We start from the raw sequence: 27876 nt of genomic DNA on the forward strand, positions 1-27876 counted from the left end.
TTTGTGTGTTTAAGTTAGATTAAGTTAACTAGGCCTACATAAAATTATATAAAAAGCATACAGAAGCATTTTTGTCATCTGCAATTTAGAATGCCTGGAATACTGAGTTTTAATAAACCAATAAATCAATGTGCGTGCACTCTGTGTGTGATTTGGTGATATAGCCTACTAGATAACGTCAGATTGCAAATCATTACAACAACACTTACCATATTATCGCAGACGAGGCGGTATATTGCGTACCCCTGATTTGGCTTGAGTGGGAAATAAAATCATCCACGGTTGTGCGTGGCAGTCACTTGTTAGTAGCTAAGCAAAGATGTTTTTTGAGGAGTCTTAACTTGCAGACGCCAGACCACTGATTCGTTAAACCTGTTTCCTCTAGTCTTGTGTTCTTCTGACTATTTTGTAGTAAGTAACGAATATACTTAGGGGAAATGTATCGGAGTAAAAGTATACATTTTAATTAGGAAATGTAGTTGAGTAAAAGTAAAAGATGGCTAAAATATAAAAGCATCTTTTTGAAAAATTAAAGTAAAGTACAGATTCTCCTACAAAATACTTAAGTACTGTAACAAAGTATTTTTACATCGTTACATTCCACCATTTGAGAAAGGGGAAATGATTTAACGAGAAAAAAATAAAAATACCTGGGTGGATCTTTAGCATTATAGGGTGGTTGTGTAAACACATTGCCAACACAAATTTTAATTCAAACAGCTTGTAAAAGTGCATTTGGCATCCGATGACCCCTTTGAATTCTCGAGCTTTTTACAGCAGGATTGACTCTGATTGGCTGGCAAAGTTTTTCTCATTCATCAGCTGAAAAAAAATTCTGGCATGTACAGTACACAACTTAATCACACTATTATCGCTGTGTAGGAATTTCTGATGCTTTCTGTGTATGGATACACAAGCCAACCATTTGATGCCAAAAAAAAAAAAAACAGCACGGCTTCAACAATGCCGTTGTCTTTTTGCATTTATAGCATTACAAATAATTAACTGCACTTGAAGCTTTCAGTAAATTAAAAATGAAACACCCAAAATTGTAGCTATATGGCATCATAATGAAGACAAACTTTACATTTATACATGAAATTCTGGAGGGGACATCGGAAAGCGTTGGGTGGTGACGTAATGTGTGCCATTAATCGTTCTATGTACTATAGCATGTAACATGGGAATATGAAAGGAATATTTATAAAGAAACTCATGTAAACACTTTAATCAAAATATTGTCTTATTCAGAATAAGGTAAATAATTTGTTTATTAATTTGTTCGTAAACACAGTCTTTGAATCCAATGATATAATTTATCTGTGCCTTTATTGTTATAGCTGTGGTGTGGACTCTGCTGTTCTTTAATATTGAGAAATAATATTGAGATTTTTAAACTATATCTTTACCATTATCTGTATAGTTATCATGTTTGCTGTGAACGAAAGTGTAACATCACGTGTGCCTTAATAACCAATCATATTACAGCCTTGACGTCATTGAATTTCAGTTGTCCGACACCTAACCACCATTTACGGATACCACAGGAATGAATGAGAATTGCCGTAAACTGAATCCCACCTGTGGAAAAAGGGTTAGGGTTAGGGTTAAATAATGCTCTCTTAAAGATACACAATGAAGATGTGTTTTAGATTAGTTTTTTTTTTCTCATTGGAGATGATGTAAACTAAATCTCTCTCTCTCTCTGTGTGTGTGTGGGTGTAAAGGGGCTGTAGTCACAGGCTCTGCCAAAGCCGAACCAAAATAGTGTGAAGCAGCTGCTGTGAGAGGAGTCAAATGTGAGAACTTCCAAAGCAACAGCGCCATGTGGCTTCATTTGATCACCTGTGTAAGTGTAATAGATGACAGGAAGGTCACCGATTGTTTGGAAAGAGAGAAAGAGAGAAAGGGGGGTCTGTGAGACTGTGAAAACTTGAATGTGAATGAATTCATGTGGGATGGTAAGAAGATAAACTAAAGCATTTATTAGCAAACATTACAAGGCCTCCAATGGTTTTGATGTGAAAAATACACCTCTGTCTCCCTCTGGTTCCCATCTGAAATAATGGCACTTTAATTGTATCTTGTCCAACCTTGAACAATAGCTTCCTTTCATTACTATAAAAACACAAAAACAAAGAAGAGAGTTGGTCGACCAAAAGCAAATATCTAGAGTCATTTCCTCAGGGATATCAATGTAAAATAACCTTGTCTTGGGGAGAAGAAGCCTAGAGAAAGGCGACTCGCACTTTAAAGTGAGTACACAGCATTATATTTCACCTCTCCTAATATTTCCTCATAAAAGCTGAAGTCTCAGACTTAAATAAATAGCTTGTGCATCCCTCTTCCATTCCAGCTCTCTTTTATTTCAGCCTTGCACGTGAGCTTGTAACCTTCATGACCTTCCCTGTCACGTTTTACTTTGACTGGTTGAAACTGCTTTCTATTTGAATATATTTTAAAAGTTAATTTATTCCTGTGATGAAAGCTGGATGTTCAGCTTCTTTACTCCGGTCTTCAGTGTCACATAATACTTTAGAAATCATTCAGATATACTGATTTGCGGTTCAAGAAGCATTTATATTATCATTATTGTCATCATCATCATGATTTTCAATATGTGAAGCAGGTGAGGACATTTATTTTCAGGATTATTTGAAGAATACAAAGATCCAAAGTCATTATTTCAAAGGTTTTTTTTCAGATCAATTATTTTCTTCTGAACTTTCCTGAATTTTCCGTGAACGTTGCGCCAACTGCTGGCAAAAACAAAGATAGCAGCGCCCTCTGCTGGGCACACGATGACTTTTACAATCATACGGTAATCTATTTAGGTCAAAGCAGACTTTCAAAATAAAAGTATCTGTGATATTTAATATTTTCATATAGGACGTGATTTTATTGGTCAGACAATCTAACACATCAAACTTACATACAACTCATTAAAATATTGCACACTTAATTGAAGAGCTTGCTGTTCCCTAATGTCCATGACACATGTCATTTTGTTAGAAAGAGAGAAATCATATAAATCAAAACCTCAAATTTCTATAACAGAAACAGAAAAAAATGAACTCTTGTTTATATTTAAAAAAAAAAAAAAAAAAAAAAATCACAGAAACTTGTAACATATTCATATTTTTAATCAGATAGCTGTTTAACTAACCCAAATTGCCATGATATATAACTACCTATATACCATACATTTTTTTTATTGACTACTGTGTAATTGATTGACTTCTGTACCTCGCATAAAACACAAGTAATATATTTGTTAATCACAATAAGACACTATAAATTATGTCACCAGTGCTTATTTTCTCATTAAAATATGAGCATTAAGGATGAATCATAAATGAAACAGAATTTCAAAACTACAAATGATATGTTACACTAATGATTCCTTATAAGATGCGAGCACTAAGAAGCTCTGCATAGTGTTCAGGCCGATATCTTTGAAGGTAAACATGCATTTTCCCATTAACTTTCTTCTCAGAGCTTAAACCTGTGGAGACAAACAAGATTAATACAGTATATATTATTAAGTGATTAGTATTTATTAGCATTAATTAGTCATATTATTAACTAAAAATTAATAAAAACTGTAATAGAATCTCAATCATACCAAAGTAACACTGGTCTATATATGATATGCGTGTTCACAAACGTGAGCTTACCCAGTTCTTCAGCAATGCCTGCGATCCTCTGCAGAGCTGCATTCATGTCAACTCCTTCAGGCACCAGAACCTCAATCTCTCCCACACAATATCCGAAATCAGCCTGGTCCAGATCCACCCGCACCACACTGGCCTCCCTCTCTAGCGTGTAAGAGCGTCGCTCGGTCTTGAACTCGGCAAAACAGACCAGATTGAGGTCATCCAGCCACTTTGTGTCATCTGCTGAACAGATCTCGGTGTCCTCATTTTCTGCGACTTTGTCAATTTGTTCCCTTTGTGAGGAATCTGATTCCCTCCCTTCAGCGGCGCATTCCCTGATTATCCTGCTGACTTCTGATTGAATCAGAGGGAGACTGGTTATCTCTCTGTATCGTGTGCAAAGGGCATCGGTGTCATTGCCAGCTGTAGTTCCTGAAACTGCAGGGCATTTCAACTCCCACAATCCCTCTCGGCATCTCAGCCAGAAATCTTTTAGCGTGAGGATGAAATCTGGGGAGTCAAAGTACTGGTCTCTGAACTGCCGCTGACCAATGCATTTAGCTGTACAGAGATATGAAAATATAAAAAAAAAGACATAAAATGAAAGGGAAGTTGATACTGTTGCTTGTTACTTTAGGATTCTGAATAAAACTAAGTATAAAGTGTGTGTGTGTGTGTGTGTGTGTGTGTGTGTGTGTGTGTGTGTGTGTGTGTGTGTGTGTGTGTGTGTGTGTGCGTGCATGTTAACATTATTTTGGGTACTAATTTGTACCCAAAAGTGAGCTAAACCAGACAAAATCTCAAAAAACCTCCCTTTGGGGACGTCCTCGTTTGTAAAATGGGTTTAAAAATAAAGTAAACAGATTTTTTTTTTAATTGTAAAAATACATAAAGTTTTCTGTAAGGGGTGGGTTGGTGTAGTATACAGAATATACAGTTTGTACAGTATAAAAACAATTATGTCTATGCAATTTCCCTATTAGGTAACTATATAAAAAAAGTGTGTGTGTGTGTGTGTGTGTGTGTGTTTGAATATGATATAACGTTAAATTATTCATTTGGATAAAGAGAAGTTGTGAACTCACCTCCGATATCTTGTAGTTTCCCCATAATTTCTGCATCACAAACGAATTTTCTCTCAACTTCTACAGTCATTTTGTTCTATGAGACATACAAATCAAAACGAGAAAGACAGCTGAATATTGGCATATTCATGATATTAATTAAAGACTGCAGTAATGGACGGTCTGTAATGTTGTAGTAGCAAATTAAATCAGATCAGCTGTATTCAAAACCAAGAAAGTTGCTTAATAAGTAGTGTTCCGCTTTCGGGAAAAAATGTTGTCTAGGTAAGTTCCAGATCATTATGTTTCGAGACACAGGCAACAGTAAATATGACCCGGAACCTGGTAACAGGTTCATTAATTGTTAGCTCACACAGTGGTAATTATACTGTAACTACAATAAAATCCGGTTGAGACAGTCAATGAAAACAAACTATCAAACAGAAACAAAAAAAACTAAACAAGTAAACTTACTGATCAAGCAGTATTGTAATGAGGACAGACGCGGATTAGGGGTCCTGTGAAGCTTTTCCGTTCAGGCATATTTGCGAACAGCCTAATATCTGCAGAATGATTACTTCCGGACAAATATTGTATTTCTATAAAGATTAGATATTTTACATATATGTTATTGCATAACACATATTGCTACTTTATCCAATGTGTTTTTTTATTAAATATTTAGACAGCAAAATTTAATAAAAACTAATAACATGTTCAGCAGCATTGCCAAATTGCCATATATATACCATTCAAATATATACTATATTCACATTAGGACAATGAGACTGCGCAACTATCCAGTTGTTACAAATAAAAACAAGCTGAAAAGAAAGTGGAACAGCACTAGAAATGGATATATAATAAGAAGAAGAAGAAGAAGAAGAAGAAGAAACTTACAAATGAATTATATATATATATATATATATATATATATATATATATATATATATATATATATATATATATATATATATATATATATATATATATAAAAAAAATCAAGAGAAAAACCTTAATTACTTAACCTAAACAATCACCTAAATGTAAAAAAATTTGTTTTGTCATGTGGTTTTTTAAATACTTTGCCTCTTCAGCTAAAAGACTAAAATAAAGTATTATTATATATATTATATCATATAGTATTATTATATTATATAGTATAAAGTAGTATAATGTATTAACTGAATTAATGTCAGTATAACAACATTGCTCCAACATGCTTTTTAGATGTCTTGAATCATTTAATAAACCGTTTGAGGGAAGATGAACATTCTTGGAGAGAGTGAGCAGTCAGCTTCTGGGGGAGCTGTCGTGTGTTTACTAGGAGAGAGAGAGAGAGACAGAGAGAGAGAGAGATTGACGGAGGGAGTGAGTGAGTGAGGGAGAGAGAGAGAGAGAGAGAGAGAGAGAAAACTTTTCAGTTTTAAAGAGCGAGAGGAAGCGTGTGCTGGAGTCCCACCATGCAGGTAAAAGACTTAGCTAATTGCTTTAGTGTTAATTAAACGATGTTGACGCCGAATTGATCAAGAAGTTGCGATCAAGGGGGCGATGCGGATCCCATCGCGTCCCCAGCACGACTAATAATTAGATGCATGCCATTTCACTGCGAATATTTAGTTACATTTCGAGTGTTAAAATCCCAACTTTTCTGCCTCGGTATCTCGTTTTGGCCCCGCCACCCTCTTTCGCTTCTCGTTGTGTTGCACGTCGCTCTTTTCGAGCAGCAATGCGCTTCATCCGTCGTTAATTACTGCGTTCTGCAATTATTAAAACGCACTTATAATGCTCAATAACAACATTATATACTAAACGGCGAACTTAAACCGCCAACAGCAAGGGACTGGGCTAGATAAACGCTGAAGGGTGACGGCGAACGGGTTGTTTTTAACACCTCTGTATGAAGCAACCCAAATTCATTAATTAAATAGCTTAGTCGAAGTAGGCCGCGGTATCCGCTGTGGAGCGGACGGCGGGCGGGGGATGTCTCAGTGCCCGACCAACAGGCCACAATCAGGGGGGCGAGGAACTAATCAAGCCCGAGGTTTTACATCTGAGAGCCGAAAGCCTATTTACACAATTCAATTAGTGCGTTAAAACAGACTTGTACTGTAGCATGTCGAGCGTCGCGATTGTTTTAGCTCTTAATTTATTCTCGCAGCTCTAATTCTGCGTCTTTGGGAAGTTTGTGGGCGATTTGCGGCTTGATGTGCGATACGTAATTAGTTGACCAATTTGTTGAGTGTGTTGTTAGCTGCGTTAGCCATGTGAAGTGCCACGAATGTTTATGAGAAAACGGATTCTTTTGTTTTAACATCACCCTTCAAGTAAGAAATCACTAAAATCAGTCGCTTTGCAGCGATTAAAGTTAGAAAATGGGGTAATTAGGGCAGCAGACTGCAGTGCGATCCACTTTAATGGGGTATTTGTCATGATTACACCAGAGTGAGTGTGTGTGTATGTATGTGTGTGTTAGCCAGGCAGGCTAAAGCACTCCGTTTCCAATTGATTCAACGCACACGGGTCTTGCTAATTAGACTGTGGGTTAATTAACGAAATCATCAAGAGTTATGGCGGCCATATGAGCTCGCTGTCGAACGGCGGTGTCCCGCGGCGTGTGGGTTCGTCTGTCTTTGACTTTTAGGAGAAGTTAATAGTACTTGTGTTGAGGATTCAGTGCATGTTTTCAGTCTAGCAGGGAAGCTAATTGGCGTGGCATTGTAGCACTGTTGGCATTTGATGTCTGTTCGTTCCTTGACAGTGGCATGTAAAAACGAAGCCAGAAACAGTATCATTTAAATTATTTTGCATGTATACGTCAAATTAAGTCGTTTAGATGTAAATTAAGATGTTTATGTCTCTGTTCTGGGTGTATGTGTTATTTATTTATTTGGGTTATTGTTTTAAAGAGACATTACTGCCATTATCATCCCAGGGGATTTGGACCCATTTTCAGTTATTTACAGCTATGTCACCTTATTCGCAAGGGGGCAACATGTTGACAGATCCACACAATGATTTCACTCACATCAGCATATTATAAGACCAGTCAAGGTCAACATTTAGGCCTCCTCTAGCCTAGTTATTGCAGAAGTGATGAATGTATGCATAATTCTGGGTGTTATCAGATCTGATTAATATGGGATGCCTCATATGATGTGATGTATTTTCAAATGCATGAATTATAAACAAGCCGCAAGGTATTGGTTGTACAGATTTATGTTGTGTCTAGCAAAAAGAACATAACCACATCTGTGAAATCAATTTGAAGTATTGTTATAAAGTGCATGGCACAGATTGTATGGCCTTTATAAAGAAATCAAAATGTTAGAATTATTGTAAAGGTGCTCTAAATAGACGAAAGGGGTGGTTTGATATATGGTGATATGTCCTAACATTATAATGTATAGTGTTTTTGTTTTGATTTGTTAGTGTTAGCTTACATCAAAGCAAATTCATCTAATTGACACGACTGGTGTATTTTATTTTTTATTTTTTTTAGTATAAATTTGATTTAGCTCATTTGATCTGAAGAACTATTTAGTGCTGATTGTATTTTAGACATGAACTGTCAGAAAGAATTGTATTGCATTAGATGCTGTCTATAAAGTATGTCCAGTTTGTATTTACTGTAATACTTTTCATGTTGATTAAGAAAGGGCTAATTCACCCAAAAATTATCGTCATTCCAAACTTGTATGACTGTTTCGTCTCTAAAACAAAAATGATAAAAAATAAAATAAAGTCTTAGTGTGGTCCGATGTTGTTTAGGCACTGATGTTCTGCAACTATAGTCATACAAGTTAGGAATGACATGAGGATGAGTAAATGATGGCATAATTAAATTTTAAGTTGAACTAGCTCATTAAGACTTTAGCTTTAGAAAGTTCTGCATTTATTATATGTATTTGTTTATATCGGATTTCTTTCAGATCACTGACGTGTTAAAAAAAAGGACCAATTCAAATACACAGTATGCAGCGTGAGGGTACTTTAAACAAAAATACTGTAAAATATAATCAAATAATTCTGAAAATGAATGAGTAAAGAAATATTTGCCCTTTTTAGATATGATTAAATACTATTACATATAATAATGTGACTTTTTGGTTTCAGGAGGAGCCAGGAGAAACTCTGAGAGGTGCCAATAACAGGGGGTCAATGTGGTTATGCCCTCTATGTCAGGAAAGTCAACCAGACCGTGAGAATCTCTCTCTTCACCTTACAGGCAAACACAGTGTCCTCCCTGCTTGCCTTGATAAGTTACTGGATATTGTGAGTATATTTACAAAGAGCACATATATAGTGTTTAACATTATTATGTATTTTTTGATGGTGCAGGTTTTGTATATAAACAAAAGTAATATAAAGTGTATAGAAGTGTTTTGTTTTTCAAGTAAGTAATTGGTTTTCCTCTTTTCATAAGGCTGCTCCTAAGCACCGTTCCATCGCTGAAGAAGAGGAATCCAAAGCCCAAAATGATGCAGGTGACTTTTGATAATCTATGAAGTTATTCTCAAGTGTTTGTGTTTGTGCAACAGTGTTTCAACACTATCCCAGCACTGAGATCCAGGGTTCCAGTGTTACTGATACCCAGCATAGGTTATGCACCACTGGATGCACAATTGGCTGTGTTGGTGACCACCTAGCTTCAATAGTTTCCATGGCAATGAAACACCTGTAGGTTGTAGCCTAATAAGTGTGGGCCCCCACAAGTATTCCGTTTTTGTGCTGACTCCTGGACGTGATGATTGAAACTAAGAAAATACATATTTAATTAAATATTCTGCTTTTAAAGCTTGAAATTCTGATGTTGGATATCAGGGGTTTCAAAAGCTTCTAGACTCCGGAATGGACCAGGGACTCCTTTTAAATACTGCATAAACTGAGTGTTTTGTTTTAAGCATGATCTATAGTAACGTGTGTAATTTTATATACATTTATTTACCTATGATACAATGTTGCAAAATCATAAAAAAAAATATTTTTGATTTATGGATTCATATACATTACAATTAATATTACTTTAAAATATATTTATGGAAAACTTCCGCTTTGGTTAAACGTTACTTAATGTATTAAGCATTGTTGCTTAATACATTAAACCCTTTATTTTTTTATCAAAAAAAGATAAAACAATTAGTTAGATAATATTTGAAATTGTGCAAGACCTGGCTTGCATATTCTTCATAATATTAGCCAATTGTTTACTGTTATACTACTTATTTTGGACTTTTTTTTTTAGAGACTCACTAATATTTCATTTGTATTTAATTCATCAGATGACGCATCTCAGCTGAAACATTTAGAATACACAAAATCCCCCTCAATGGCTTCCCAAAATGAGACCGAATCTACAGACGCAGGTGACAAGGGTGGTTCTTCTCAGGAAAAAGAGCTGGATGAAGAGATGGAGGGAGGGAGAAATGCAGAAAGTGATGCAGTGGGGCTGGAGTTAGATCAGGACGATGCAGAGCAAGCTATAAAAACATCAGAGGCTTCTGTCAGCAATGGCAGATCTATCTGTAAAAACAGTGTAGCCTCTGAAGGTGACAACCGTCCATTCAAGTGTAATGCATGTTTGGAGTCATTTCCCACTAGAACAGCTTTGAGCGTTCATTATAATTCAACCACCCATATTCAAAGGATGAGAACCGGGACATTGAAAGACAGTGAATCAACCCCTTTCCTGGCTCGACCTTACATCTCCAACAAACCATACCAGTGTGCCGTCTGTCGTGTCTCCTACAATCATGCCATCACCCTGGAAAGTCATTTAAAATCTGTGTTGCACCAGAGTCGCAGCAGGAGTGCTGGGAATGCTACTCCCAGTTCCAGTGCAAATACAGGAACTGGATCCATGGTTACAAACTTGGCTCCGACTACTGTTGGAAGCACCACACAGTTAGTTAACACCTCCACCAGCAATTGTGTCACCCAAGCAAACCTGACTGCATCAGCAGTAATGACCAAAGACGGAGAGCAGGTGCAGCCTCAGCTAGCTCCCTCATTACTTTCTTCTCCGGTGGCCTCTGCACAAGCCATGTCTGCTATTCTCACTCTCCTGACTTCCAACCCTAATTCTCTCCCACACTCCATTCTTCCTTCTCTCTTCACAACTGGAACGTCTGCAACACCAGGCGCAGCTGCCCCGCAGCTTATACCCCAGCCTCAGATGCTCATGCCCCTGGTGTTGAATGGACTCCAAACCCAAATCCAGGGCCAGAATCCAGAGTCTCCAAACCAGCTTTTGCAGCAAGCAGTGCCAGTCCTTGGTCTCAGTGCTGCGCAACAGGCTCTCTTGGCCCAAAGACTCAGTGGCTTACAAAGTCAGTGGGCTGCATTTGGCCTCCCAACCAACACTCAAGTGAGTTTAGAGGAGACCAACAAGATGCCGGACAAAGGTGCCGACATGAGAGTATGCAATGAGATAAAAGTCGAGCCATCTGATCATCAAATGTCACTAAAATCAGAAGAGGACTGGAAAATTGGTGTAAAAAAAGAGATGTGTATTAAGGCTGAGAATACACAGGAGCAAAGTGAGAAAATAGTGGGCAACAGCACAACATGTGATAAAAAAGAGAAAGAAGAAAGTGAAATGGAAGTTGAGGGGACGGGTGAAACAGTGTGTGAAGAGAAAGATGCAAACTCCAAAGTAACTAAATCCACACCAGCCCTGGTCCTTCAGGGTGATAGTCCGTTTTCATGTGCTTTGGATCCAAACCAAGGTCTCAGCCATACACACACTGTTAACAGCTCTGCTGCTGCTAATTGTAACTTTCGTAACACTAATTTTGCCTTAAAATCTTCAGGCCATAGAAGTGCAAAAGATCAACTGCTCTTGTCTTCAGGAAGGCCTGTGCTCACTGAGTTCCAGTCTCAGGTTCTGTGGGCCTTTTTAGAGTCACGAGATGATGCTGAGATATCTAGTCCTCAGCGGGAGGACTGCGAAGCCCTTGGCAGGGAGGTAGGGCTAAGTGGAGAAGAGGTACGCAAGTGGTTCTTAGATGCCTGGCAATCCAAAGATAGGGAGAGATTAGACAGCTTCCATGATGAAAGAGACAGAAGTATGGATGAAGAAGAAGGTAATTTAATGATAGATGAGGGTGAAGATGGACATAGTCCATCAGCGACAGGTAGTCATGCCATTGACTTGTCCAGTAGTGCGGAAAGACACAGGATTGGTAAGGGAAGCCCAAGAGAACTGCTGTTGACATCTGACTCTGAAAATGAAGAGTTCTACACATCTGTTATTGTTACTGATGAAGAAAGTCAAAGCAGCTCTATGAGGGAAGAGTCCGGTAGCCCAGTCAAACAGTCTTCACAGGTAGAGCCAACAGCTGAAAGGTCAAGTGGTGGTGGAAAGGTTCTTCGCTCTACCACAGTCTTCCTATCGGATGCAGAGGATGAATATGATGATGAACAAAGTATGAAGAGGAAAAAGAGAAAGAGTGAGATTGATAAGGAAGAGGTGGAGATCAAGCGGGAGAAGCAAGATGTAGATCTTGATCTTCAGCTGGAGGCACAAGCAGACCCCCCTACTCCTCTTTCAGTTGCACTTGATCATCAGGGTGTTCCAGCTGGCATCTTGCAGTCACTGCCCCTTTCCCTGTCTTTGACTCCTCTTTCCACCCAGTTATACAGTCCATATGTACTCTCACTTCCTTCATCAGTTATTGGGGTTGGTGTTTCTGAAGGTGATAGGGGTAAAATGGCCTTTTCAAACACTCAAGCAATTACTCGAAGTCCAGCTGCACTTTCAGACCCCCTTAATGCACCCACAGGCACCTCTCTTACACACTCCTTTTTATCTAATGGTAATGATTGTGAGTCTGCTTTGGATCTAAGCATGGGGAAAAATCACAGCTCGACAGTATCATCAACATCATCATTTGTCTCCGCAGCTAACAAGCCCTCTATACAGAAAACTCATTTGCTTGATGGTCTGGGACTGAGACCAGCAACTGTTGGGGTTCCTACAGATGGAAGCCTTATTGTTGTTCAGGTGAAGCCAGATTCTGCCATTGCTATCCCATCTCCCAATAACAGTACTCTAACTAATCGCAATAATTTGGCTAAGACTAGCACTGTGTACATGAGGGCAGCAGAAAAAGTTAACACATCACTCATTGAAAGGGAAAAAGAGAAGGAACGAGAAAAAGAGCAGGAACAAAAGAGGCCAAAAGTCAGACGGTTCAGGGACATGAGACGGTCCAGGACCATCATCCATGCTGACCAGCTTGATATTCTCTATGGGTGTTATTTCAAAGATCCAAACCCTGGAAAGCATGAATTTGAGCAAATATCTGAGTGGGTGAACCTTCCAAAGAAAGTGGTTCAGATCTGGTTCCAGAATATGAGGGCCAGGGAGCGAAAGGGAGAGGTCCGTTTTATCAGTGATGGCACTTTGGCAGCTGTTGGGAAACCACTCATTAAGTTCACCTGGCCACTCTCGAAGCCCATATTCTCAACCCCTCCTAAAACTAACACAAGTCCCTCTGCTGGCTGGGCCTCTGCAAAACCCCAAACTGGAAATGTTCCCCCAAAGACAGATAAGGTGAAAGAGGTCAAGGAGCCCTTGAAAACTCCCACTCAAGGTCCAAGTAGACCAAATCAGACACCCACTTTCACTGTTGTGTCCACTGGTCCTTCATTAGTTCACAAGACCAAAGCAGATGCAACTCCCATCACAATGGTTAAAATAGCTCCTAAGACACTGGCCACACCAGTTGCAGTCCCTCTGCTTGTTAGTGGGATTCCTGCAACTCGATCTGCTCCAAAAAGGAAGGTTGAAGAGGTACAAGCTGAGTCAGACCATACCGAGGATGAGGATGATGATTATCAAGCAGTGGTCGAGTCTGGGACTACCAGCCATATGGTGCCAAAATTGTCCACTACGCCAATAAGCAAGTCTTCTACCTTGGTATCTCAGAAACACAATGGGCTCAAATATTGGTCTCAGAAAGGACCATTCAAGATCAACACCCTGTCAAGAGAACAGTTAGGCCTGAGCTCCCAGCGACCTACGCCCACGACCACGGCCACCACCACCCCTACCACACCATCTGCTGTGAAGGTTACAGCATCCTCTGGTCTAAGCCAAAAAGAAACCAGTTACATGCAGCAGAACTCCACCCCAAGACGACCTCGAACTCACCTGAACTCTCTTCAGCTGTCCATCCTGCAGTCGTGCTACGAGACATGTGCTCATCCTAATGCACTGGAGTGTGAGGCGGTGGGCACAGAGCTTGGGCTTCCACTAAAGGTTGTGCAAATCTGGTTCCAAAATACACGTGCCAAGGAGAAACGCTGGAGGCTTCAGCAGGAGAAAATGGTGAGGACCTTTTATAAAATATTGCAAAGCAGCCATTTTCACGTCAAATTTTTGTATTTTGCTACAGTGTGACAGGGCTTCAAGGTCTTCAGATGTTTTCTCATCATAGCAACAAAAGATATGTGCCAGATGCATTAAATAAGATAAAATGGCACTAATAAAGTGTAACCTTTAATTTAAATTATATTATTCCCTTTAACATAGTGGTGTAAAAAGCATAAAAACAAAATATTATTATTATTATTATTATTATTAGTTTTTTACATTAATTGCTTAAATCGATAGTTCACCCAAAAATTCTGTCATTTAATTATTCACCCTCATGTCGTTCCAAACCTGTAAGACCTTTATTCATTTTTGGAGCACAAATTAAGATTCTGAGATCCGAGAGAAAGCATGACGTAGAACCTACAACTCTCTTAGTTCATCATCTATATTCTGGTTCAGATAAGGAAAGCTGGGCAAGAAATTGCAAGTCATTCTCACAAAATCTTCAAACATGTTTACAAAGACTGCTTTATGTACATTGTGTCTCTTCCTCTGCATGCAAGCAAGACGCAACACTTCCGATTTCTACATCAGTGCGCTCGTTCCTTGCGTCAGCAGCACCACACGCATGTGTCGAATGTGCATCAAAGACTAACACGGAAGACGAAGACATTGTTGAATGAAGATAGCTTTATAACATTGTGATTGAACCACTGATGTCACATGGACTATTTTATTTATGTCCTTACTACCTTTCTGGGATTGAAATCTGTAGTTGCTGTCTATTGAGAGTTTTATAGAAATATTTTAATTTGTGTTCCAAGGATGAACCAATTTTGTATAACCGAAGGTCTTAAGGGGTTTGGAACAACATGAGGGTGAGCAATTAAACAGATTACTCCTTTTTGGGTAAACTATCCATTTAAGTAAAAAGATCGTAAGAATAGATTTTCTTATTCATCTTGGTACAAATAGCACATGGTTACCGAGTGTCCTCAGGTAAATAAATTACCTTTTTTTCCCCCCTTTAAAACAGGGATTTTCATAGAATGTTTAACTTTTCAGTATTTTTGTTGTTATTGCTTGGCATTCGTTTTTTTTATATATATATATATATATATATATTATTTTTAAATAAAACTAACAAAAATGTTTGTTTTTTTTTACATCCTCACGAAGTCTCCTAATCCCAATGACCCTTCTAAGAAGGTAGACATCAGCTCGGGAAGCTACCTACAATATAATGCTCTCCGAGCCAACCGCCCCATCCTGCCCAAACCTGTACAACTGACAGTTATGGATCCAACTCTTTCATATACCATCGGCCAGACAACAGGCCGTGAGACTCTGAGAGGCAAGTGCGAGGCCTGTGGGGTTGAATTCGAATCCAGGGCTGCAGCACGTGACCATGTCTTCTCAGCTCGACATCTTGCCACTCTGAGAACCACTAACTTTGGTCAGCAAGCATCATTGGTCAGCAATGGATCTGGTACGGGGTCTACTGGTGTTGCCAGCCAGTCTTCTACCCCATCACCAGCTAGCAGCTCCAGCTAAACAATGAATTGAAACTGGTATAGTCTACGGACCCACTAAACTTATTGGCTTTCAATAGACAGAAGATGGGTGCTGGTCTTTTAAGCTAATGTTCTTTTAAGGCTCTAAAATTGGAGCAGGCCCAGTTGACACTGGCCCTCTTCACACTCTCTCCTTGGATATCAGCGAGACATTGTTATTATTATGATATAGAGTCTTTGCTTACAGGGCTCCTTTTAATTGACCTATTGCCACAGCATCATTTTACTATAAATAATCTACTGAAATGGTAATCATGGACATGCTAATGCTTATGTGATTATGGTCCGTCTTCACAACTCCATCCCGATTTAAACTCCTATATGTTGGGTAATATTTCTACTTGCGTTTACACAAAACACTTTGTTTGATTGGGAGAATCTATGGTAATGAAGCACCCAAAAACTCAACCAAAGTGCTCTGGGTTCTCAATTATGTTTGTGGTACTGCTTTTGCTTGAGCCAGGGTGGTCTTCAGCCTATATAGAAGCTGATTTATCTCCAATTGTCTTGTTAATTCAAAGAAACAGAAAGAAATAACTAGACTACGCTAATGGTAGATGGTAATGAAATGATAAGTAGAAAACGTCTTCTATGGAGAATTTGGGAGAGTGTTTTGAATCCAGACGCATTAAAACGAGGACATTGTTCACAATACGATAGCTATTTTTGAACAACCATCATGACAATCCCGTAGTCCTCAGCAAAGCTCTCGTTGAAATTTCAAGATGTCAGATGGTCATCATACAGCACTTTGACGTTTTTTTTTTTTGTTTTTTTAAGGTTTTCGTGTTCCGCAAAATATAATTTTGTTGTATGGTGAAATCTTACTGTATGTCAAACTATAATGAAGTATTAATCAGCTTTTAATGTTATTTTTAAAGGGTTTGCATTGCACATAGTTAAACACAGACAAAAAAATATGGATCAGACCTAGCCGCTGTGCACGAAGCCAAAGTCAAGTCTGTACTTACACTATTTTATATGGATTTGTGGAACATTGAAATTATATACCTTACACCCTCCGATAAACCATTTAATTTGGTTTTAATTTTTAGGGAGTAACCCAAGCTTGTCGATATAAATTAAACACAAAAGTCATCTATTTATGGTAAGAGCAAAAGCGTTTTAGAATTATGGGAGAGAGTTGTCATCCTTTTTTCTTGTTCTTTCATTAAGCGTTTTGTGTTGTTGCGAACCGAGTGCTCATACTGAGTAGATTCAAGTATTTTTCTTAAAACCCATCAGGAGAGAAGACAGGGTGCTTTAGTGAACCTGGAAACTACTCATCAGGGCAACAGTAGGTGTGATTTGAAGGACATGAAATACTAAAGACGATTTTCCTTTTTGGTTTATTTTGTATAATATTATTGATACTATTAATACTTTTAACAAAATGCAAAAATAAAAAAGATTTTTTAATGAACTATATTAAGAAAATGATATTCCAAAGTTGTTATTCTTCTTGCTTTGTCTCATTAAAGAAACCAAAAAGCAATCTTGATTGGAAGTGTTCGGAATGCAAACCGCAAATGGAGCTCCCATGCCTTGACACTTTGAACTAGTCCAGGGTTTAAGCATGAGCTACAGAGAAATGCATTTCAGAAAACTCTGCTTGAAACACTTGAAGTTCATAGAAAAGTTTTGTTTTCAGTATATATCCCAGCAAATACAAGTTGTTTTTCAAGGTGTAGCTCATATGAAATGAACATGGACTGGGTTTTAGTGCAGTGCTACAAGACGTGGAAACACACGGTGTTGCACTGTTCAGAGTATATCGGTAGAATATGGAGAAATGCTTTTATATTATCTTTTCACTTTTTCATTGACACTTGATTATCACTTGTTATAACTGTACTACTTACTATTTTTCAGTACTTTCATCACTTTTGATTATTATATTGATTCATAACAGTTTTAATGGCATTTCAGACTTAAGATGTCATTGATATGAATTTAAACGATAATGGTGGCAGTCTTGTTATGAAAAATTTGAGTATTGATTAAGCTTGTTTTCCCATCACTTGTACCTTCTTTTTGTGTTGGTTCTTTTTTCTTATGCAGAAAACAAATAAACTGAAGTTCACGTATTGCTGTTTCTCTTCATTATGTGCATTACCCAGAATTGATGTAGATACATTAATATTTTAAGTTGTGTGTTGGAAGACATCTTGTCCATAAAACAAGCACAATATTTTAAGCATATAAATCTTATGTTGCCTAACACTGCTTGAGTTTCATATGATGCTTGATGTGGTAGGCGAAATGGAAAAATGCTGAAAAAGTAGGCTTAATTGTTATAGATATTAACATAGTTAACAAGTTATGTTGAAGATTTAGGAATTTCACTGTGCTTTGTTGCCAGATAAAACGGCCCAAAATAAGTGACTTTAATAAACAATGTCTTAAGAGTACGTTGCATTTTGAAAATGTACTTTAAATATGTACATTAATTTAAATATATCGCATAAGACGCCATATAAAACTACTGATAATCAAAATTAATATATTTTGTGCAAACATACACACAGGGAATGGAAAAGGGAGAAACATCATAAATTCTACAGTATGGAAAAATTAAAAACTGACAGTAGGTGAGGATATATTTAAGTGGTCATGCTTAATTTACTTCATTTGTTATTTTATTTTTTAATGAATATGACAACCTGAGAAGGAAGGAGAAAAAAAAAAAGAAAAATCACAATCTTATTCCTGACATGTGTCAACTGAACTGATTTAAGTGGCTGGTTATACTTGTGCTATTTAGGGAAAGTACTAGGAAACCTAAATATGGGCCTGTATTCTGGAAGTAAGGTTAAATATATTATATTATCTATAAAACTTTTTGTAAAATACAAGTCCACGTGGATTATATTGTGCGTACATGGCAACATAGCATAGTAGCTCAACCTAAAGGTGGTCTGTGAGTATTGATTGACGCTGCTTTTATCCAATCACAGTAGCTGTTATAAAGTCTAAGCGGCGAGTACAGAGAAATAACCCAGTAGAACACCAATACCCGTCCTGGATATGTTAAGAGGGCGTGTCTAATGTGAGGAATTGTCCAATCCCCCGTCGATGGTGCGCCTGCAGTGCTCAGAATCCCCGCCTACGGCTTCCATTTCTGTTCTGGAACACACACAAGACCTCGCGAAGAATACACATTTGCTTTTCTGAATTTGTCTTCTAATGTAAATAGAGTAATTAGTGCGACATATTGACGAATTTAAACTTATTTGTATTTGGATAAATAGTGTTGTTGTTTTTTTCCGCTTACGGACACGTTTGAGCTCCAGAAGAAGCGAGGCGGGCTTTTATTCCCCATTTTAACTTTAGTGAGCGGCATTTTCCGCCGTTTTTTTTTTTATTGACCCCCTCCTCCCCCTCTCTCTCGCTCCCCCCCGTGAGAGTCGCGGCCTGTAGTGCAGCCACGAGGCGCGTCGGACCACCGGGAATCAGGCGATGGCGGAGTTTGGTAACGGACTGGCAGAGGAATCTCTGCTGGACTCAGACCCGGGACACTCAGAACTTGAAGACCCAGGCGTCGGCGATGAAGAACCGGGATTAGACGAGGGAGAGGCCGCTATTGATGATCCGGTGAGTGAAGGACGCATTTTCCTTACTTTAACAACAAGTTAAAACATTTTCTAAAGGTCTTCACCCTAAATCCTCCCCCGGCCTCATATTTAAAAGAAATAAGTGAATTTCATGCGAAAACCAAATACTCATGTTTACGCGAAACCGGTTTTGCCAGGTCGGTCTGTCCGCCATTGTGGCTCACGCAGTGCAGTAGAATTAGTGAATGACATGCGTGCTGCTGGCCGCCATGTTGGCGCAACATTGGTCTGGGTTCCTCTGCGCCAGATCTGTCGACCTAGCGGGGGAAAAAAAATCTTCATCGCAAAAATGCAAGACGGGAGATGTAAGAGACAGGGGCGAGGGTAGGACAGGCCGCCATTAGCCGCAGCATTGTGGGTCCATCCGCAAAGAAGCAGACGGCTCACGGTAAACACGCCTCTTTTCTGATCAGTGATATTTGTGGCGTGCCAAAGTAAGTCGCGTTGGTAACTGCGCGTGATTGTTGTTGGCCTCTACAATGGAATAAATCTTTAGGCGACGAGTGTGACATGTTAAAAGAGGCGTGAGATGCTTTTCTTTTCAGATTTTGCGTCGAATTGGTAACATTAATGAAAACTACGGAGTTGTCGGTGGGCAAAGCGCACTGTATGTAATGCACAACAGTATTGCCGCGATCATTTTATTCGATGTGCGCTAAAGATTAAATGCAGCTCGTGATGTATTGCATCATTTGTGGGTGATTTTGTGATGGAGATGGTGCATTAGGGCTGGGCTGGTGCGTTTCTCTCCATGCACATTAACATTATTGGAGGTCATGCCATTTGCATGCTGAATGCATGTCTACTTTATTTCATCATGCAAGGAGGATGTGTAGTATTTAAACAATTACGTTAGTCACTGTTGATTGCGCTTGTTATCGGTTGTGAACGCTAGCTCGTATCATGTGCAATCTTGTTTTAACTGGGTGAATGAGGCCATCACATACATGCAGGGTTACTTTACTCGCGATCCAGTGCGACTGCCCTGCAATGCAGCACTGCTCAAACTTGTGTGCGTGCGTGTGAACACACACCAAAAGAGTGTTTGCTCACGCACAACAATGCGTGCACGGATGGCATCATGCTTAGGGCGTCTTGCTGACTGGACAAATAATAAATGGTCGTTTGAAAGAGCTCAGTCGGTGCACAATCACGTGTGAAAGTGCATGTGCATGCTGTTGTCCACGATCACTGGTGAGAATAATGAATGAGTATGCAATCTGGGAAAGAAATCGGCTGTGGATTTCAAAATGGGTTTAGCAGCAACACATGATATTGATGCAGTATAGATCCAATGTGGCCGTCTATGAGGGAGCCCAAATCATTTATTCAGGATGTAGCTATGCTAAATATTCCATTTCAATTTTGTTAAATCTCTAACAGTCTGTTTTTTGATGGTTGAAGTCAATATATGTGCATTACTTTGCCTTTTCAGGAGCTGGAGGCAATTAAAGCCCGGGTGAGAGAGATGGAGGAGGAGGCAGAGAAACTGAAGGAGCTACAGAACGAGGTGGAGAAACAGATGAATCTCAGTCCTCCACCTGGTAAGTGAGACTAAACGAATGAATGAATGAGGGAGGGTGAACGGGCAAGTCTGGGGAAGATTGAGCTCTAAGGAGAGTACTGCAGAACAGACAGTACTGATGAACAGGACCGCATCCGAGGGAGAAGAATAACTAGCTCTGGACCATTTGAGGTCAATTGAGATATTACTAGAAACAGAACGTAACCTAGATTTCAACCGTGAAGCTATGCGGTAAGCTTGCAGACACTAGTTTCTGTGCTAAATCACAAATGCATGAGTGTTTTCTCTTTGCAGCTGGTCCTGTCATTATGTCCATTGAAGAGAAGATGGAAGCAGATGGGAGATCTATTTACGTTGGAAATGTATGGGCAATTATCTTTATACCTACTTAACAACAAGCTACATTCATGTATTTTGTTGCATTTATATGTCGCATGTAATATTTTTCTTAGCATGATTGATTTAATGACATTTTGGAAGTGATGTTGATTCGAGTTGGTCTCTTGCAGGTGGATTATGGTGCGACAGCAGAGGAGTTGGAGGCGCATTTCCATGGCTGTGGTTCCGTAAACAGAGTCACCATCTTGTGTGACAAGTTTACAGGACACCCCAAAGGGTAATTCATGTGTTCTTCTGTTGGGTTTTCTCTCTTAACCTACAACATTCGGCATCTTATTTCCTTCCGTTTTACAGCATCTGCTCCAGATAGGCACTGTAGGTTTACAGTAGGCATTGATGCATCACCTCAACCCACAAAATTAACAGAAGCCACTGAAATATTATTCTGAAAGTTTGTAAATTTAAGCAAACTGTTAAACACAAATTATTTTACCTTAAAATAACTTTTCTCCAGAATCGGTTTGGAACATAATTGATTAATTTTTTTGAATGGCCACATCGCAGTAATTAGTATGGCCTTTTGTTACATGGCATGATTTTACACTATTTATATATGGACTTGAGACTGTGAAGTGTGAGATTGTTATCTGGCGTTTGTGCTATTCCGGTGCACAGTATTTTCAAGCTGCCCCCATTAATAATTTGAATCATTGCATGGGGTAACTTTTGATGCAGTGCTATAATCACAGCTACTTTGAACACTGTTCATATCTTAATACAATTTTAACAATATGTATATTTAGTGTTTTGGTCCATGCATCTGTGTATATATGCTTACAACAATAAATAATTCATAGTAGTTTCAGTGTATGCTTTCTTGTTTTTTTTGTTTATTTTAATGGACCTCACCTGCCCTCATTTGATCATTTACTCTCTTCATGTTTCAGGTTTGCGTATATAGAGTTCGCAGACAAGGAGTCTGTTAGGACAGCCATGGCACTGGATGAGTCTTTATTCAGAGGAAGGCAGATTAAGGTGAGATGAGGCATTACAAGCTTGCCAACTAATGCTGCTAATACATTTTGACATTTAAAGTCAACATAAAAATCATTGTTCTGTTTCAGAAACAAATATTGTTATTGTTTTTTTTACCTATTTTAATATTGTCATTTTATATAAAAAAAATAGGGTTTGTACAAAATGTATTTAACATTTTTTGGAGACTTTTGAAACTTTAATCATAAATTTCCCAACTGTTTTTACAGGTTGGTGCCAAGAGAACAAATCGTCCTGGCATTAGTACCACAGACCGCGGTTTCCCTCGGGCCCGCTTCCGCTCACGGGGAGGAAACTTTTCATCCCGGGCGCGCTACTACAGTGGCTACACACCCCCCAGAGGCAGGGGAAGGGCCTTCAGGTGAGCTCCATGCCATCCTTACTCGTTTGACAGTGACTGACACACAGGCTCCATCCTGACAAGAGAGTGCTGCTGGGAAAGTGTGTGTGCATCGGGATGGGGGGACTATCTAAAATAAGTGTCTCTAAATGTTGATGCTTCATTTTGTTATTTATTTATTATTGTTATTATTTTTTGTTTGTTTGTTACCTTTCTGTTCTAATCTGTAATTTTATAACAATCTGCTTCTGTATGTATGCATGCCCCTGTTTAATGCCTCTGGGTGTGAGGAGAGGAGGAGCAGCACCACTCTTATTTGTAGTTTGCACTCTCTGTACAAACTCCTGTGTGTCGTCATGTTTAAAGGAAAACTGAGGAAGAATTACAAACCATTAAACACTCACGCACAGCCATCGTCATCATCGCTGTCCGTTTCCCTCCTGCAGTGTAAGATTCTGAGCATGAAATGAGCCTTCACGATCGCCAGAGGTTCGAAAGTCAGACTGCTTCCCAATGTGAAGATGATTCCTGCATTGTGTCTTAAAATAGAGTGAGCTGCTTAACAGTGGTCCTCTCTAGACACACACTTCACAAGGTTTTGGGAGACAACCCAAATCCTGATAGCCCCTCTGAAAGGATTTAGCACTCAATTAATAGTTTCAGCAAGGAAGAGATGGAAATAGAAGATTTTATATTGAAAGATCTGGTAGGGTGAAAGCATTTTATGAATCAGAATCTTGTACATCAGTTTGTTGGGAAACTCTTGTACATGCACTGCCACACTTTGACTTTTTTTTTTTTTTTTTTTTTTTTTTTTTGTGGAGCTTGGGTTAATGGGTTAATTATATTTAGTCATTGAAGCCGGTTCCCTGATTAGCAGTAAATCGGCATCACCTTGCTTTCAAATGGAGCGGCATTTTATAGACTGAGCCGTAATTTCCTGAAAAAACTACGCTAAATCGCGTTCATTATCGCAGATGAATCGCCTCCGATAATGAACGCGATATAGCGTAGCTTGTCAGTGAACTATGGCTGTCTATTAAATGCTGTTCCATTTGAAAGCAGGTGATGCCGATTTACCGCTAATCAGGGAACCGGCTTCAATGACTAAATGTGCGTGACAATCGCAAGCGATATATCGCTCAGCCCTTTTATTTTTATATATATATATATATATATACACACACACACACACACAAACCCCATATGTTTTGCAAATATTTACACGTGTGTGTGTATATATAGTATATATTTGTTCATAGAATTTGTTATATATACATAAGATTTTTCTTAGATGTATACAAATGCTTGAGTATTTATCTCTGCGTAATATACAGAGTACACACAAATTACGTAAACTAAACTTTTATTTTGAATGCGATTTAAGCGATTGACAGCACTAGCTTAAATATTTATTTTATCCCACACCCAACTTGATACCCAGATTTGAATTAAGTAGGTTGTCGTATATTTTTACATTTTACAGATAGCCAGTGGGATTATACTGTAAAACAAGATAATCTATATCAAGTATGTAGCTGATGTCAAGCTCAGCTCTAAATAACTTGAAGGCAAGTGTGTGTTTGACCTCAGGCACATTTGGTTCAGAAAAGCCCATTTTGGTTCACTTCCCCCCCCTCCTCGCATGATGAACAATATGTTCACTTCCAGAATGGAGGGTTCATTCCTGCAGCCTGATATTGACTGTTTTAGTATCCAACCAATAACACAGAGGATTCTGTGCCATAAAGCTCACAGGCTGTTCCTGGAGGGGGTTTGTGTGAATGAAGAGCGTCTCTGGCTGCCTGAATGGATGCCCCTGCATTTATTGATGTATATGAGTGTGTGTGTGTGTGTGTGTGGCCATATGTGGAGAGCTGTGTGTCGTTAACTGTAACTGTGTGTGCATGTGTTGGAGGGTTCATGTCCCCAGGATCTCTCCTTTACAGAGACCACAGGAGCCGCCCCGTTCAGAGAGAGAGAAAGAGGGAGAGCGTGCTTTCACTGTCCCCTACACTGGACACTAGATCATTTCTAAACCCTGAATATAACACACACACACGCACGCACATTTTGCTGTTGGATAATCTTCCTCAGCTTTCCTTTATATTTAACTACTTTTACTGGATTCTTTTATACATGATTGCATTAATCACTATTTATCAGATGAAGAGGGGTATACATTGCATTTCATATTATGAATTATGTGTATACCTGAAACATGAGTACACAAACGTTTACCTCCTAAGGCCCTTTAAAATGCATATTACTGATATACAAACACTCACACCTCCCCAAAAACTGAATTGGTGTCCGTCTTCTTACACCAACCACAAAAAAGAACTCACCCTCTTTTTCTCTCTCTTTTCCAGGGGCCGAGGGCGAACAACATCGTGGTACTCCCCTTACTAATACCTCCCCACCCCCCTACGAAATCCCCCCCTTACTATCATCCCATATCCCTATAGAAAAGAAAAAAAAACCCTCTCAAAAAAAAAAGGAAGAAAAAAAAGAAGAAAAAAAGACAAAAAAAAAGGAAAAAGAAAAAAAAAGAAAAGCATCTCCTGGAAAGACAGACTGACTGGCAGCAGTGTGCGATTGTGTGTGCGCGTGCGTGTGAGGAGGTGTTGCGATCACCCTGGTAAGGTACAATATGGCCGTCGGGGAGATTTGGTGGCATTTGTTTAAATTTGAGAAGATGATGATGTAATCTCAGGCTGCAGATGTGTGTCCTTTGTCTGGCTGTGATTTTTTTTCTCTCAGCAAACAGCCCCTCTTATGTTTGCACTCGAGAAAGGCAAACAGAAAAAAAATGTTAACTTTTTTTTTTTTTTTATGATTGTAACGTGAATATGTGAACAATTTAATAGCAAGAATGTTGTTGATGTTGTTTTCACAAAGTTGTTCTATATGAGATCATATTCTCTATTATTTGGTCTGTGCTCTCTGGAATCCCTTTTCCCCCTAGCACTGGTTTCTTTCCTGTTCATCCCACTCGGATTACTTCCTCCACCTGTGTTATTCCGACAGTGGTTTAGAGTTGGGCGTTGTTTTTACGTTTTACTGTTCTTGAACCATCTTCCACACCATACGACTATTGTAAGATGGCATGGCCTGAGCTCTGAGATCTTTTCTTTTGTGTTATAAAAGTTTCTTTTTTTGTCCCATGCTGCCATACACCATTCCCGACCATTTCCCTGTTCCTGTGCTGCTTCTCCTCTCCCCTTCTGTCTCTCTCTCGCTCGCTCTCTCTCTCTCACTCTCTCTCTTTGTATATTAGACCACTTCTTGTCGTTTCAGGTTTCAGGACCAGTGGAGACTGACTACCCCTCCCTCCGTGGCCGCGGCGCCCCCTACTGTCTCGGCGGCGTCTCTGTCTCTTTCTGCACCCGCTATGCACACTCACCCCATCCTCTCCATGTGGGGGGGAGGGGGAGGGGGACAGGGTGACCACCGGCCCACTGCGGGAGGCATTTATTACAATAACAAGCGCTGAGCTTTACCAACATGAATATACTGAGATGCACCAGGCCCATGTTAACACAGACATACAGACACCGCACACATCCAACACACACATTTATATATCGTGAAGGCCGAGCCATGATAGAGCAATGGCTGCTTAAATTGCGAGTGAGTGAGAGAGGCAGGACTAGAAAGAGCTTGAAGGGGAGGGTTCTTCTAGGGCCTTGTCTTTCTCAGTGCACAGTGCAGTTAGGGCACGATGGAGCACTAACGCGTGGGCTACAGGTATCGGTTAAATGAGGAGGGCTTCTGAGCTTTTATTTCGGGGGGAGGGAGGGGGGTTTGTGTGGAGAGGGGTTTCTCGTTTCTGTTCATTTTCCTTTTTCAGATGGGGGAGTGGGTGTGGACGAAAAGAGAAAAGATGTTTTCCTTTTTTTATTTTATTTTTAACCCATGAGTCTGTAATTAGAAAAAAAATAAAAGACATTGTGTAAAAAGTATTTGAAGTGTCTGTTTGGTCTTTATTTCGGGGCATCATGCTAGGTTTCCATGGTTGTTGGTAAAGTGTAGAACATAAGTGTGTGTGTAAAATCCTCAAGTGCAAACAACCCCCCCAAAAAATATATTTTTATTATTTGGCTGTAAGGTAATTCTATCAGATGGTTTGGCCAAAGTTGTCACTCAGTCCAAACTCACCATAGTGATTATGCTTTTGTTGGTTTCATGCTAACTTGATATATGTAAAAAAAAAAAAATGGGATCAATATGACAAATGGGAAATGTGAATATATAATTTTTATTTTTTGCATTTGTCAAAAAGGTAAATCTTGCATAAATCTGGAAATGTCCACAAAAGCAAAGGTCTGATGCTAGAGCACAAATGCAATGTGGAACAAGCATACTCACATTCACATACAATTCATTTCTGCTTATTGCAGTTTTTGTTGTTTTGGTAATGGTTGTATTTACATTTAAGTAAAATAAAACCGTTTTTATTTTACTTTATAAATTTAAATAAAATGTGCCTATAATCAAGTTTTAGTGTGAACTTGTGTGGCATCATTGCAAAAGCAGGCACTCCAAAATACCTCAAACGACAAAAACAAATTCTAACCTGTTTTGTTTTTGTTCTTTCATGTATTTTTTAATGTTTCAATATATGTTTACAAGCTATATATCAGAATAGTAGTGTGCGGAGCAGTTGGCCACATCCAGAAAAATGAATGGATCTCTATGGACCTCTGCTGGATATATATGGTCACTACACTATTAAGTTTAAATTTTTCTCTAAACAACAGATAACAGAATTCTACACCTAACACCTAGATCAATATCCAGAAACAACTTAAATTAAATAAGAATTTAATATTTCACATGCAAACTACTAGTGTAGTTGATGAATTGTTTAGTAAACAAATACAAAAGTACTTCCAAAAAACAGCATTATTAAAAGGCTAAGTAAACATATTTGTATGATTAGAAATGGAACTAAAACCATTAAAAGAACACCAGACACAAGTGACGGCCTTTGTAATGCATGCAGGCTCTGCACAGGAACAAATAATATAATACATATTTTATCTCCTGATCATGATAATTTTAGTTCGCCTTCGTTTATTTCAACATAGTTATCAAGAATTGGGGCATTTTTTTTAACCAGATCAAACACAATTTTTGAATTGATCCGATTAAATATGAAATTAGTGTAACCATATTAAGAACAGGAACGAGCTCACTTGATAATGAATTAAATGAAATACGCTGTGTTTTCTTCTAACTGGCAACCCGGGTGATGGCATTCAATTGGGTTAGCTGGGAGTGGATGGCTTTCACAAACACCTACATTCTGGCCCGGAAAACACATTTTCAAGAGATAATAACTGACTGTAGCATTGTTTTTCAAATAAACAAGTTTGTTAAC

At 38.9% G+C, this 27876-nt stretch overlaps 3 protein-coding genes across 8 annotated transcripts; 2 read left to right on the forward strand and 1 right to left on the reverse strand.

Annotated features, from left to right (window-relative positions):
• Positions 1-2871: 2871 nt before the first annotated feature.
• On the reverse strand, positions 2872-5286 carry thtpa (thiamine triphosphatase). Its single transcript, XM_052595889.1, has 4 exons — positions 5195-5286; positions 4742-4817; positions 3678-4217; positions 2872-3505 (listed from the first exon to the last, which is right to left on the reverse strand). The coding sequence occupies exons 2-4, from the start codon at positions 4809-4811 to the stop codon at positions 3405-3407; spliced, it is 711 nt and encodes a 236-aa protein (XP_052451849.1). The 5' UTR covers positions 4812-4817; positions 5195-5286; the 3' UTR covers positions 2872-3404.
• A 752-nt stretch (positions 5287-6038) lies between these two features.
• On the forward strand, positions 6039-17703 carry zfhx2 (zinc finger homeobox 2). Of its 4 annotated transcripts, XM_052595892.1 has the most exons (6): positions 6093-6189; positions 8653-8708; positions 8837-8995; positions 9147-9207; positions 10003-14054; positions 15222-17703. In XM_052595892.1, the coding sequence occupies exons 3-6, from the start codon at positions 8882-8884 to the stop codon at positions 15594-15596; spliced, it is 4602 nt and encodes a 1533-aa protein (XP_052451852.1). In that variant the 5' UTR covers positions 6093-6189; positions 8653-8708; positions 8837-8881; the 3' UTR covers positions 15597-17703. The 4 variants fall into 4 exon arrangements, with proteins under 4 accessions (XP_052451851.1, XP_052451852.1, XP_052451853.1 ...); XM_052595891.1 differs by lacking the exon at positions 8653-8708 and having other exon boundaries at positions 6039-6189; XM_052595893.1 differs by lacking the exons at positions 6093-6189; positions 8653-8708 and adding an exon at positions 6390-7047.
• A 1018-nt stretch (positions 17704-18721) lies between these two features.
• On the forward strand, positions 18722-26455 carry pabpn1 (poly(A) binding protein, nuclear 1). Of its 3 annotated transcripts, none has more exons than XM_052596089.1 (7): positions 18722-19210; positions 20666-20774; positions 21050-21117; positions 21265-21371; positions 22042-22129; positions 22360-22511; positions 24863-26455. In XM_052596089.1, the coding sequence occupies exons 1-7, from the start codon at positions 19076-19078 to the stop codon at positions 24900-24902; spliced, it is 699 nt and encodes a 232-aa protein (XP_052452049.1). In that variant the 5' UTR covers positions 18722-19075; the 3' UTR covers positions 24903-26455. The 3 variants fall into 3 exon arrangements, with proteins under 3 accessions (XP_052452049.1, XP_052452048.1, XP_052452050.1); XM_052596088.1 differs by having other exon boundaries at positions 18729-19210; positions 25791-26455; XM_052596090.1 differs by lacking the exon at positions 18722-19210 and adding an exon at positions 19462-19618 and having other exon boundaries at positions 25791-26455.
• Positions 26456-27876: the final 1421 nt, after the last annotated feature.

The sequence above is a fragment of the Carassius gibelio genome, chromosome B24 (genome assembly GCF_023724105.1).
Source record: "Carassius gibelio isolate Cgi1373 ecotype wild population from Czech Republic chromosome B24, carGib1.2-hapl.c, whole genome shotgun sequence".
NCBI lineage: Eukaryota > Metazoa > Chordata > Actinopteri > Cypriniformes > Cyprinidae > Carassius > Carassius gibelio.